The 11522-nt window shown below is 53.0% G+C and overlaps 1 protein-coding gene across 1 annotated transcript; it reads left to right on the top strand.

The window, feature by feature from the left end:
• The first annotated feature begins 835 nt into the window (after positions 1-835).
• On the top strand, positions 836-10573 carry DUSP5 (dual specificity phosphatase 5). Its single transcript, XM_063339660.1, has 4 exons — positions 836-1404; positions 5734-5876; positions 7400-7619; positions 9781-10573. The coding sequence occupies exons 1-4, from the start codon at positions 1011-1013 to the stop codon at positions 10179-10181; spliced, it is 1158 nt and encodes a 385-aa protein (XP_063195730.1). The 5' UTR covers positions 836-1010; the 3' UTR covers positions 10182-10573.
• Positions 10574-11522: the final 949 nt, after the last annotated feature.

Below are 11522 nucleotides of genomic sequence, written 5' to 3'. Positions count from 1 at the left end.
CTCCCCAAACAGCCATGCCAGCAGTTTTTTCTGTTGCAGGTGGCCTTCCCAACCCCAACTCCCACCTCCAGAGCATCATTAATTCTGCAGAAATGGCACATCTTTCTTTGACCCAAGGTATTACTCCTTGTTTCCTCCTTTGCTACCAGGATACAAACCCTGGGTCAGGAAACGACATCCTCCGGGACGTTCCCTAGGGAATCCACGCTTATCCCTCGGTTACCGGTGTTGCCTCGATGGAAGCCGCGGCCCAGGCAGGGAACCCAGCTCTTCCCGGGGGGGTCCAGGAGCGGGCAGCTCCCACCCCCTGAGCAGCAGTGCACTCGCAAGCAGGTCCGCCTGTGCTCGGGCTTTGCTGGGGGTGAGGACAGGCACGGCGAGGGGGGAATAAAGGGAACTGAAACCCCGCCTTTGCAACCTGGTGTGAGAAACCTGCCTAGGGCTGCCCTTCCTCTTCTTCTTCCTCTTCCTGTTCCTCCTCCTCCTCCTCCTTCTCCCCCTCCTCGCCCCCCCCCCCCCCCAGCACAGTTCCCGGCTCTCCCGGCTGACGGGTGAGCGGTGATGCTGGGATGAGCCTCAGGCCGATGACTGGAGGATTTTTGCGGCGTTTTTCAGCTTCCTCTGCCTCCGAGCCTGACTAACGCTGCCTGCGCGCCCACGGCCCCCGCCCGCCGCCGCGGGAGGGAGGGAGGGAGGGAGGGGATCCCCGCCAGGGGGCGGGGCGCCGGGCGGCGCGGGGCGGGGGATGCCCATATTTGGAAGGCAGGCGCGTCACTCCCCTTATATGGGCAGTGTCGTCAGGGCCCGGCCTCCCATTCATATAAATGCCCGGTGGCGGCGGCCGGGATTCCCTGCCCGGGCTCGGCGCGGTGCCGCGGTGCCTCCGTCCCTCCTTCCCCTCCCGTCCCGCTGCCGGCCGGGCTCCCGCGCCAAGCCCCGAGACTCGCCACCGGGCAACCTTCCTACCGCTCTCCCCCGCTCCCGCTTCGGGGGCGCGACCCGCGGCCGGCATGAAAGTCACGTCCCTCGACTGCCGCCAGCTGAGGAAGCTGCTGCGGAAGGAGCCCTCCCGCTGCCTGGTGCTGGACTGCCGGCCCTACCTGTCCTACTCGGCCTCCTGCCTCCGCGGTTCGCTCAACGTCAACCTCAACTCGGTGGTGATGCGGAGGGCCCGCGGCGGTGCCGTCCCGCTCCACTTCGTGGTGCCCGACGCGGCCGCCCGCGCCCGGCTGCTGCTGGGCGGGGAGGGGGCGGCGGGGGGCGCCCGCCTGGCCGCCGTGGTGGTGCTGGACCAAGGCACGGGGCACTGGCAGAAGCTGAAGAAGGACAGCACGGCGCAGATCGTCCTCAACGCCCTACTCTCCAGCCTGCCGGAGGCCGGGGCCAGGGTCTGCTTCCTGAAAGGTGAGAGGACTGGCGGGGAAAGGCGGCGGGGGGGGGCAGGGGCTGGGGGGAGCGGCGGGGGTCGACCCTCAAACACATCCTCCTCTCTGGGTGGCGGCGGCCCCGCGGTGCTGCTGTCCTCTCTCTTCCGCAAGTTAACCTGATTATGGGTGCAGGGCAGGGAGGTAACGCCGGGATTTCGTTTCTTTTCCACCCACTATAACTAAATCCCGGATAGAATCTGCGGGCTGAGCTCAAATGCCTTTCCGCTCACCCCCGCCGCGCTTTTAAGAGGCTGATGGGAAGGAAAGAATATTAGGGGAAGAAGGGCAAAAGTTGGAGATTATTAAAGGGAGAGAGGAGCGAGAGAGATCGGGGCTGCGTGGAAAATAAAATCAGCCCCGCGGGTACGAGGGGAGCCGGGGCCACCGCTGGTCGCTCTCCGCCCGGTGACACGGGGCGGCCCTTGTTGGGTGCCCGAAACCCGGGGATCGGTGCCCGCTCCTCCACCCGCTGCGGAGAGGTTTATCTCCCCATCGGGCGTATCGAGACCGGGCAACCTATAGCCGAAACTCCGGGGCTTTTGTCGGGGGACAGAAAACACCTCCTCCCCCCACGTGCATTAGAGACCTTTGATTGCGGTTCTTTGTTTTCCTTCCGTGTAACTCGGGGACAATAAAACGATAAAAAAGAGGCAGCCCGCCCTTTCTCTGCCCTCCCATCCCTCCCTCCCCTCCGTTTCTCCCGGCAGCGCCTTTGTCCTTTCGCCCTCTCTGTTTCCTCAGCCCCCCTTCCTCCCTCCCCCGTGCCTCCCCTCGGAGGGGGGCACTGCTCGGCCGTAGATTTTCCTAAACAACCCCCCACCCCTTGCCATATCCTGAGGCCATAAATGGAGGAGATAAATCAGCCGATGTTTCTTGAATAAACTCTGCCCCTGTGTCCTCACGGGCCAGGGTTAATTCACTTTTATTAAGCCTTTTATCACACTAGTTTTTGTGCCCGGTTTGCCTCCCATAAATGAACAGCGCCCTGAGGGCATCCCTGTCGGGGTAGAGGCTCCTCCAGCCTGGGTATGGCCCGGTACCAAGGGATAGGGAGACTCCCAGGGCGGTTTGCCACTACCCTGGCTCTGTCCGGGCACCGCCAGCCTGCCCTGGGGTCTGACAGTCGCCCCAAAAGCACCAGTTCTGCTGCTGCAGGGCAGGGATACCTACACTGTGCTGGGACAGTCAAATCCTCAGGGACCTCATTAAACTAGAGATGAAGAAACATCTCCAGGGTCACGCTGGGAAGTCTGTGGCAAAGCAGGGGCCGAATTAAGCTCTGCTGACTCTCAGCCTGCTCGTTTAGCCACAAGATCGTCCTTCCCTCCTCATGTACCGGCCCCACGCTTTGAAGTGGTGGCTGTGGGCAGTTTATCTGGGGTGGGGTTTTGATGTAGGCTCTGCTTTGTACCTTTTGTGTATTGCGAAGTATCTTATCTTGAAAGCCTGTCGACTTGAGGCTAAAAAGATTCCCCCTTAGTGGATGAGTAAGTTTCCTCCCTTTCCTGCTGCTGTTCCCCTTTGCTTTGATGGAAGTGCTCTGGGTCGCAGGATCAGGCCCATGAAGTCCCCAGCTCCGTTTCAGATCCGGTGTGGCCCGAGGAGCCAGTGACTCAGTGGGCTTCGCTGCTGATTCACCGGGGCCACGGACCCCCAGGAAGCTGTTGTGGTCTGGGGGAAGATCTCTGGGACAGCGGGGATATAAATAACCCTGAAGCATTGGGCACTGATCAGAAGAAATGAACTTTTGGGGGTCTGTGGCACCGACTTTGCAAATAATGGTCTGTAAAACCGTCAGGAAAAAAAAAACCCAACCAAACAAAAAACAACACCCCACAACTCCTTGAGGTTCCTGCTTATATTCCTAGGTGTGGGGGAGCTGGGAGGAGGTGTTGGCTACTTAGGGGCTAAGGTGTTCTTGCCTCGGAAGTCGCAGTGATAAGATATGAGCAGGTCACCCCCACCCCACCAGGTCACGGAGCAGCCTGGGGATCTGGCCCCAGGCGGGGCAGCTCGCACAGAGCAATGCACAGAGCACACCAAGTTGCATGCCAGGTCCTGTTCCTTCCCTCGCTTTCTTGGCTTCCAGAGGCTGTGTGTGTTACATCTCTTGTCTGTGTAGGTGCAATTTCATTCTGGGTGAGCTCAGCCCCAGCAGGGTGAGAGCGGTGTGGCAAGGGAAGACCTTGCAGAAAGATAAAATAACGGATCCTCTCTTGGTGCTGACAAGGATTCTATTATTTATTGATTAAAACCGAAGCACAGCCCAGCTCTCCATAATGAGCAATCTAGTATCTGCAGAAATGACCTCAGGGAAGGCAGGTTGAGTGGGGAGGGGGAAGAGAGGAGATTGCTGGAGGACGGGATGAGAAGATGACTCACTGTAAGAATGGCCTGCAAATATCCTGATCCCCAAGGCTTGTAATTAACCATTCACCAGCTGCATGTGTTAGCTGCCCCAGAGACATGAGACTTGCATGTCTGTTCGAACACACACGCTGATTTGGCTCGGGTGGATTTCTGCGCTCATTCAAGAATAAAAACAACAATACGGGGTGTAAATGGGGACAATGGCTATTTATATAAACTATTTTTCTATTGTGATGGCAGTGACTGGAGGACAGGGGGGAGATAAGGTCAGCTATGCAAAACAAGGATTTAAAAGTCCACCCCATGAAAGACAGTTGCAGAGCAGGAGAGCAGAGGATTTTTGGAGAGCTACCTTCTGTTTGTTGTTTTTTTTTTTTCACACTGCCAGTTGTTAGGGATATCATTTTATCAACCCAGTTGTTGTGGATATCATTTTATCAACCCCCCTGTTATGGTCATCATGGTCACTCGGCTGCTCGACCCACTGCCTGGCGCTGTGAGCTCTGGGGCTGGCTCAATGTGGCAGGGGAGTAGGAGGAATGGTGCAGGTGCTGAGTGCCAGTTGACTGCAAAGTCACCTTCCTGCCCTCCGTCATGGAAAATAGACTTTCATCACGTCCAGTGGGCTTTGTTTGGATCGTGCCGACTGCTTGCAACATGAGGACCCCACGACAGGACTGAGTGGGCAACAGTAGCGCGTCATGAATCTGAGCACACATCTGCTCAAACATTGCAAACAAATGAGACACCGGCGTGGCGGGGCTGAAATGTCAGAGGTAGCTGCACTGGGGAGCCCTGGCAGCGAGGGCGGTGGGGGCCCTGCGGCCGCTCAGATCTTCAGCGCTTCCTTTGTGTCGAAACCCTTCCTCGCACTGGGGCACCCACGCCGACACCGCTTATCAGGGCGAAACAGTTGCAGATGAATGAATCGCATCGGAGGGTTTGCTTTCCCAGCCTTGTTTACTCGAGGGCCACACTCAGAAGGATGACTGAACCTAGCTGTTTGAGGGCTTTCGCCATTCATTGCAGCTCTGAAAAAGCACAGGTGACAGACACATGGCACACCGCTGACATTTCCAGGCTGCTTCTGCTACCTGACTTATTCACGTTCATTTTGGAGAGCGGGTGCCTTCCGTGCAACATTTTCCAAGCCTGGAAGCAGGCAGCGATTTAGCTGACGACAAACTTTGAGTAACAGTGTAATAATAGGATTAATTCCTTTTCATTAGCAGTGCGCTGAATGAAACGAATGCGGTACTTAACCATGCAGAATAGCTCATGTGGGGCTATTCAGTTGTCAAATGCTGTCACAGGATTTCATTAAGTTTTATAGCTGTTATTTAATAGACTGGTTTCAGTGGGACTGTCTTCATTACCTCGCTGTCTTGTGCATTGTGGTGATTAATGACACAGTTGCAAGCATCCCCCTCTTGTGCTTACGTCCATTCAAAATTGCAAATAAAACATGTTTTATGTTGTCACAGCATATATAGTAATAACAGATTTAGAGAGGATGACTACTGAGCACAGAAATCTCCATCTCCAATGCTGGGAATAGTGCTCATACACAAAACCTGGGGGAGGGAGTTTAGTCCCCGCTGTACTGGAGTTAATGGTTGCTAGACTCAACAGAATTACATTTGCTAACAGTTTTAATCTGGATCCACCGGCTTTCAGCAAGTTAATAATTGTCAGCAGGTACAAGCCTTTTAAAAAAAAAAAAAACAAAAAAAAACCAAAAAAAAACAACCACACCACATTTCCCCAGGGGAGCGCTATCCCTCATTAACCCCCCAGTGCCCATTGCTGTGTGGCACTATCCCACTGCAGTGCCAGTGCCTGCGCTTCATTTCTCCTCCACTTTAATTAAACCAGTTTTTGGAAGCACAAATGTTCATGTCGTCTTTTTTTTTTTTTTTCTTTTTCCCTTCCCTAGGGGGATATGAAACCTTTAACTCGCAATATCCTGAGTGCTGCGTGGATGGAAAACTCATTTCCCCGGAGAGGACCGAGGCGGAGAGAAACCTTGCCAGCCACTGTGAGAAGCAGAGTGTCAACCACAAACCTGCTTACGACCAGGTGTGTGTCACAGCCGCACCTGGTGACATTCCCCTTCGGTCTTCTCCTTCCCACCACCGGGCTTTGCTGGGGCCTGCCAGGGTGCTGGTGGCCCTCGTGCTGGCGCGGGTTGTCACTAAGTTGTCACAGTCCAAGTTGGCAGCCTGTGTGTCAAATAACATGTCCTGTGTGTGCTGCTGGTAGCATCACCGCCCTCTGGCTTCAAAATTTGGCAGCAGAAGGAGGGAAAAAAAACCCTGTCCAGTCCCAAAACTGTATTTGCGACCCATCTTTATCACACAGCCGGGCAGCATGAGCCGGGAGCAGCTCATGCCTCCCCAGGAGACTTAAAACGGGCAGGGAAGAGGCTGCCAGGAGTGGCATTTTTCCAGCAGACGAAGGAGCACACTTTGCCCATGCCTCCTCTGAGACCCCAGGTGGGGTCTGGAGCTGGCAGAGGGGGACGGGGCTGTGGGACCACCTCTGAGAAGAGGCAGTGGCTCTTGAGAGCTGCCCTTGGCTGGGGAGAGCAGGGTTTCCACGGGGGAAGTTGTCACGCCCCCGCGCTCCCCCGGCCCGGGGAATACGTGTGCTCCGAGATGTCACCCTGCGGTCAGGCCACTTCCGCCGGGGCACACGTCTCCTGGCACTGGGGGAGCCCCCAGGCGATGCCCCTCCACTCCCCCGGGAGCCCCAGACTCCGTCCCGCCACCCTGGGTGGCTCCGGGGTGTCCCCGGTGTGTGGGACCCGCCGGGTAGGCAGCTCAGTGGGGGCGAAAAAGCCGGTGTCTCACAGCTGGCGGCGGCTCTTGTGCATCATGGAAAGTTACCTGCGCTCTCCAAACGCATCTGTCAGGCGGTGGCTTTTTTTTTTTTCTTTCGCGGTCTTGTCACCCAGCTTGTGCTTGCGCAGAGGAAGGAGGAACCGAGATGACATCTCGGGGTGGGTGACGCAGCGGGTGCTGTGCCCCAGGGAGGTGCAGGGGGATGGGGCTGCCCCTCCCTGAGCCCCACCGGACTCCCCCCAGTGCGGACAGGGAGCCTTGCTCTGATTTTTTTTTTTTTTTTGGGGGGGAGGGTTTTTTGCTTCACTTTGCCTTTGGAGGTGCGAGCGGAGGGACTGAGCCCTGGACTGAGCTAGAGCAGCTTCCTCCTCCACCCTCCTCTTCCTCCCTGCTCAGACACAGCTCCCCACCTCGCTCGTGTTTCGGTAAAGCCTCGGAGGGAACGGCCCTCACATATGAAAGTGCTTTGGGTGCGTCCTGTCCCAAGGGGCAGAGCTTTAAAGAAGGCAGGAAACATCCTGCACGCGAGTGGGCTGGATCTGACTTTGTACCTCACAGATGTGGACAAGAAAATGAAAACCTTTTTCCTGCGTGAGCTTTGCCATCACAGTGATTCACTGGCCAGCAGCACTGGGGTCCAAAACCGTCCACAAGTGAGGGAGTGAGCACCCACACAGGCTGCCTTGCCTTACTCTTTCCAGTAGCAAGACTCAAATACCCTTGGAAAAGAATTACATGTTCCTACTCCTTCTCTTCCAGGGCGGTCCAGTCGAAATCCTGCCTTTTCTCTACCTTGGTAGTGCCTATCATGCTTCCAAGTGCGAGTTTCTCGCCAATCTGCACATCACAGCCCTGCTCAATGTCTCCAGGAAAAGCTCGGAGTCCTTTAAAGACCAGTATTGCTACAAGTGGATCCCAGTGGAGGACAGTCACACGGCGGACATCAGCTCACACTTCCAGGAAGCCATCGACTTCATCGGTAGGTCCAAATTAACAAATTTCCAGATCTTCATATATTTTTAAATTCATTTATTTGAAAATACTTATTGATGGGAAGGGCACATTATTTTCTGTATTCTCCCACATGTCACAATAAAAGTTTTAAGCTCCCTCCCTTCCCCAGCAACTGTCCTGGCAGAGGGATTTCGGTGAGGGAGGAAGGCAGAGGGACATTCAGAGCAAGGCCTGCGTCCTTCTCTCTGGCTCTCTAAGCTGGGAGGCTCCGGAAGGAAAATGCCTCCTCTTGATTGCCATGAGGCGAGTGAGCTGGTTAGCTTTATACTCTTTTCAAAGCAAGCGTAGGTGTAACTTCACACTTGACAGGAAGTCAAGAAGTGTGGTTGGACAACACTAAAGTCTATTGATTTTTGTCAAGATATTGGTTCTTTGGACTTGCATGCCAGACCCTGTAAAAGCCAGGTGAAGCAGGGTCAGCTTATTGCCTTGCTGTGCACAGATATCTCAAAGCTAGGTCTCAGAAATCCAGCTTCTCCCCTTATCACAGAGCTGTTTCCATTTCTCCTTTTAATCGTGTTGGTATTTTACCCTTTAATCAAATACCCCAATGCAAAAAAACATAATAACTTTTAAAACAAAATGAGGAGGCCTTCAGAAAACTTTGGGCCGTCCCTTCCCAAACCTTCCTGGGTGGGTGAGCAGCACACCGCCCGTGCCAGGTAGTGCAAAGGAGAGGCTCCTTCCTGAGAGGCACAGGGTGGTTTAGTGGGGTGGAGCAGCCTCAGCCTGGGTGGTGATGGTGTTGAAATCTATGCTGCTGCTCTCCAGGAACATTCGAGAGAGAAACAGAATAAAACCTCAGTTACAGACTTGCTGGACTCATTGAGTCCTTCAACGGTGCAGGCAGAATTACAAAAACCTGATCCGAGGGTGCTCTCTGAGCCCTTCCCCTTCCTGGTAAGGGACTTCTCGCACTTTTCAGGGAAATAGTAATTCATGGCACTCTTCTGTCCCATCTCCAACCCCTTCTGATAGTTGTTGAGTCACTTGGAAGCTTCCCAGATTTTGAGGATGACTTAAGTTTTCACTTTCTTTTAAAATTGGGCGTGTGGTGTGTATGCTGGAGATGACTCAAATCCATGTCTTCCTTATTTTGTGCAGTAGTTAAATATAACCATCCGTGGTGGCAGACAATCGAAGACAGGCAAATGATAACTTGCTCAGCCCTGCGTTGTTTCAGTGCCATGCACTGAGGACTCCACTCAGCGCGGTTCTCTATAAATTGGAGCTTGAACATATTGCTCAAGGCCATAGAGAAGAGAACGTCTATTTTTGAACTGTAGTTTTGTGTGGAAAGGGCTTATTTTAAGCACATTCTCTTTAATCTAATAACAATCCTTGTGTTGTGTGAGTAACCACAGTGGCTCCTGTTGTGTAAAATGGGTGCTTTGCATAAGTCTTTTATATCCTGACTTAAGTCCAAGCATCCTTTAACCAGGCTGTAATTAGCAACTGCCTACCAGTCCTTGTGTGCTTTGTGGTGAGGCCCCAGGGAGTGAGCTCAGCCTCTCCACCCAAGGGTACCCACCAAGGGCTCAGCTCCTGGTACCACTGTTTGCTGCTAACCAGCCAGGCAGGGGGATAGCTTTGGACTCTAAAGAAAAGTCCTGTTTTCCTAGCAAAGCTGATGAGAGGAAGGCAGCCCTGCAGTTCTCACCTTTGAAAGACCTGTTGGTGGGTGGGCTGGCCGGGCTGGGCTTGGGTGGGCCCTTTGAGCCACAGGCAGAGAAATGCAGGTACAGCAAACACAAGCATTGCCCAGATATCTGATCTCTGTCTCTCAACGCTCTGCAAAGTGAGCTGTTCCAAAAGAGAAATAGGCACATGGGAAGGAGATGGGGAAGGACTTTCCTAAAATAAAAAAAAATGCAGAAAGAACCAAATCAGGATCCATAGATCTTGAAACCAAGTGTCATCTGCAGCTAAGCTCCACTGCAGGCTGGTTTTTGTCCCCTTTCTCTTTTAATCTCCATGTTACTCTTAGTACCCAAGAGAAGAGCAAGCCTCTCCTTGCTGGTGGAGTGGCTGTGTGCCATGTTCCACCTCCAGCACTGGCTGCATGTTGCAGCGTCCTCTCCATCCCTGATGACAACTGACATATGTGATGACTTTTTTTCCCCTAGACTATGTCAGACGAAGCGGGGGCAAGATCCTGGTACACTGCGAAGCAGGGATTTCACGCTCTCCCACCATCTGCATGGCGTATCTCATGAAGACGAACAAGCTCCGCTTGGACGAAGCCTTCGATTACATCAAGCAGCGCCGGAGCCTGATCTCACCAAACTTTGGTTTCATGGGTCAGTTGCTGCAATATGAGTCGGAGATCTTGTCTTCCACTCCCAGCCCCCCCGTCACCTCATGCAAAAGAGAAGCCGCATCTTTCTTTGCAGAAGAACTGACCTTAGGCAAAAACTTTGAGGGCTCGTGTTTTGCCTTTCCTACCTCAGTGTTGAGTTCTGTGCCCATCCACTCTCCTGTCCACCAGCTGAAACTCAGCCCGATGACAGCATCTTCGTCCTGCTGAACACCCTGGGGAGACCGGAGCTGGTGTGGTCCTCTGATCCGTACTGTAACCCCAACAAGAACATTTCATGAACGTGCAATAGAGAAACCTCATCGACTTAGTCTGAGACGCAGCGGCTGCCGTGGGTCATACTTCCCGTATGCTGTGACTGTAAGGCACAAGTGCTCTAAGTGTGGCAGGTTTTCTGAACTCTTGTTGTCCTTTTTTTTAAAAAAAAAAAAAGAAAAAGTGCTTTTTTAGGTTTTTATCCACAAAGTGTGCACCCACTACTGTATTTTCAGATTCCTGGGGAGCAATGAGAAATCCATTTAGTATGTTCTCAGTTCCCATGTCCTTCCCTTCTTATTTTTGAAAAGACCCTTATTTAAGGTTTCAAGCAATAAACAGCAGCAGCGGGGAAGAAAGCAAAACGAAAAGCACCACCTTTGTGACGGCAGAGATGGTGGGAGTGAATATTCATTCTGCTTTTTCCCCACCGTCTTTCCTCCTCCCCTCTCTTGTGTCGTGTTTCAGGGAGCAAAGGGCTGGGGCGCTGGAGGGAGCTCCTTTCCCATGACACTGTTGCACAACCAGGTGAAAATCCCCTCTCCTGCTCCAGCCTGTGAAGTGTCAGGTATTGACCACAGTGTAACTGGATACCAAACCAGACCGTGGATCCATTCAGGTGTGGCATTTCCTGTACTCCCGCATTTGCCTTTGTACTGGATGTGCTTTTAACTAAAGCAGGGGACTTAAAGCTATCAGGCTACCCTGCTGAGCTATTATCCTCCCATCTGTTGTTTGAGAACAGCCCTAGAATACTTGAATGTCTCCACAATCCTCATGAGTTACTTCCCATCAGAAGACACCGTAACTGCTGGATTTCACACCAAAAAAAACCAACCCTGACAAGCTCAACTCCAAGCCACCTCTTCCTCCATCTCTCCCAAGTGTTCTCAACATGTATCGTGTGTGGTCAAGTGGTCTTGTTCAGTGTTATGTGGCTTGCTTAGCGTGTGTGGTCACCTTCTAGCCAGCCTTCCTCCATGAAAACTGGTTACATTGGTTTCCGTGTTTGCAGGGAGTTCAGAACGAGTGGCTCTCTTTGTCTGTTGACCTTTTTATTTTTTAATATGTAATATGTACGGGAAATGGCAATAATTTCCAGGAGATCTCGCGAATGTGAAAGAAAACCTGCAACGGTTTTAATGGAGTGTAAAAGAAATAATAAAGGAGGGAAAAAAAAAAAAAGCCAGGGAAAGAAAGCTGTTTGTTGTACTTTGAGTGAGCTGCAAAAGTGCTTTGGCAGAACTCAGTGGCAAGAGAGGTCACCTGAGAAAAACTCCATGGTCCAAAAGTGGG

The sequence above is a fragment of the Chroicocephalus ridibundus genome, chromosome 6, assembly GCF_963924245.1.
Source record: "Chroicocephalus ridibundus chromosome 6, bChrRid1.1, whole genome shotgun sequence".
Lineage (NCBI taxonomy): Eukaryota > Metazoa > Chordata > Aves > Charadriiformes > Laridae > Chroicocephalus > Chroicocephalus ridibundus.
This window is presented reverse-complemented; position numbering and strand designations above follow the sequence as displayed.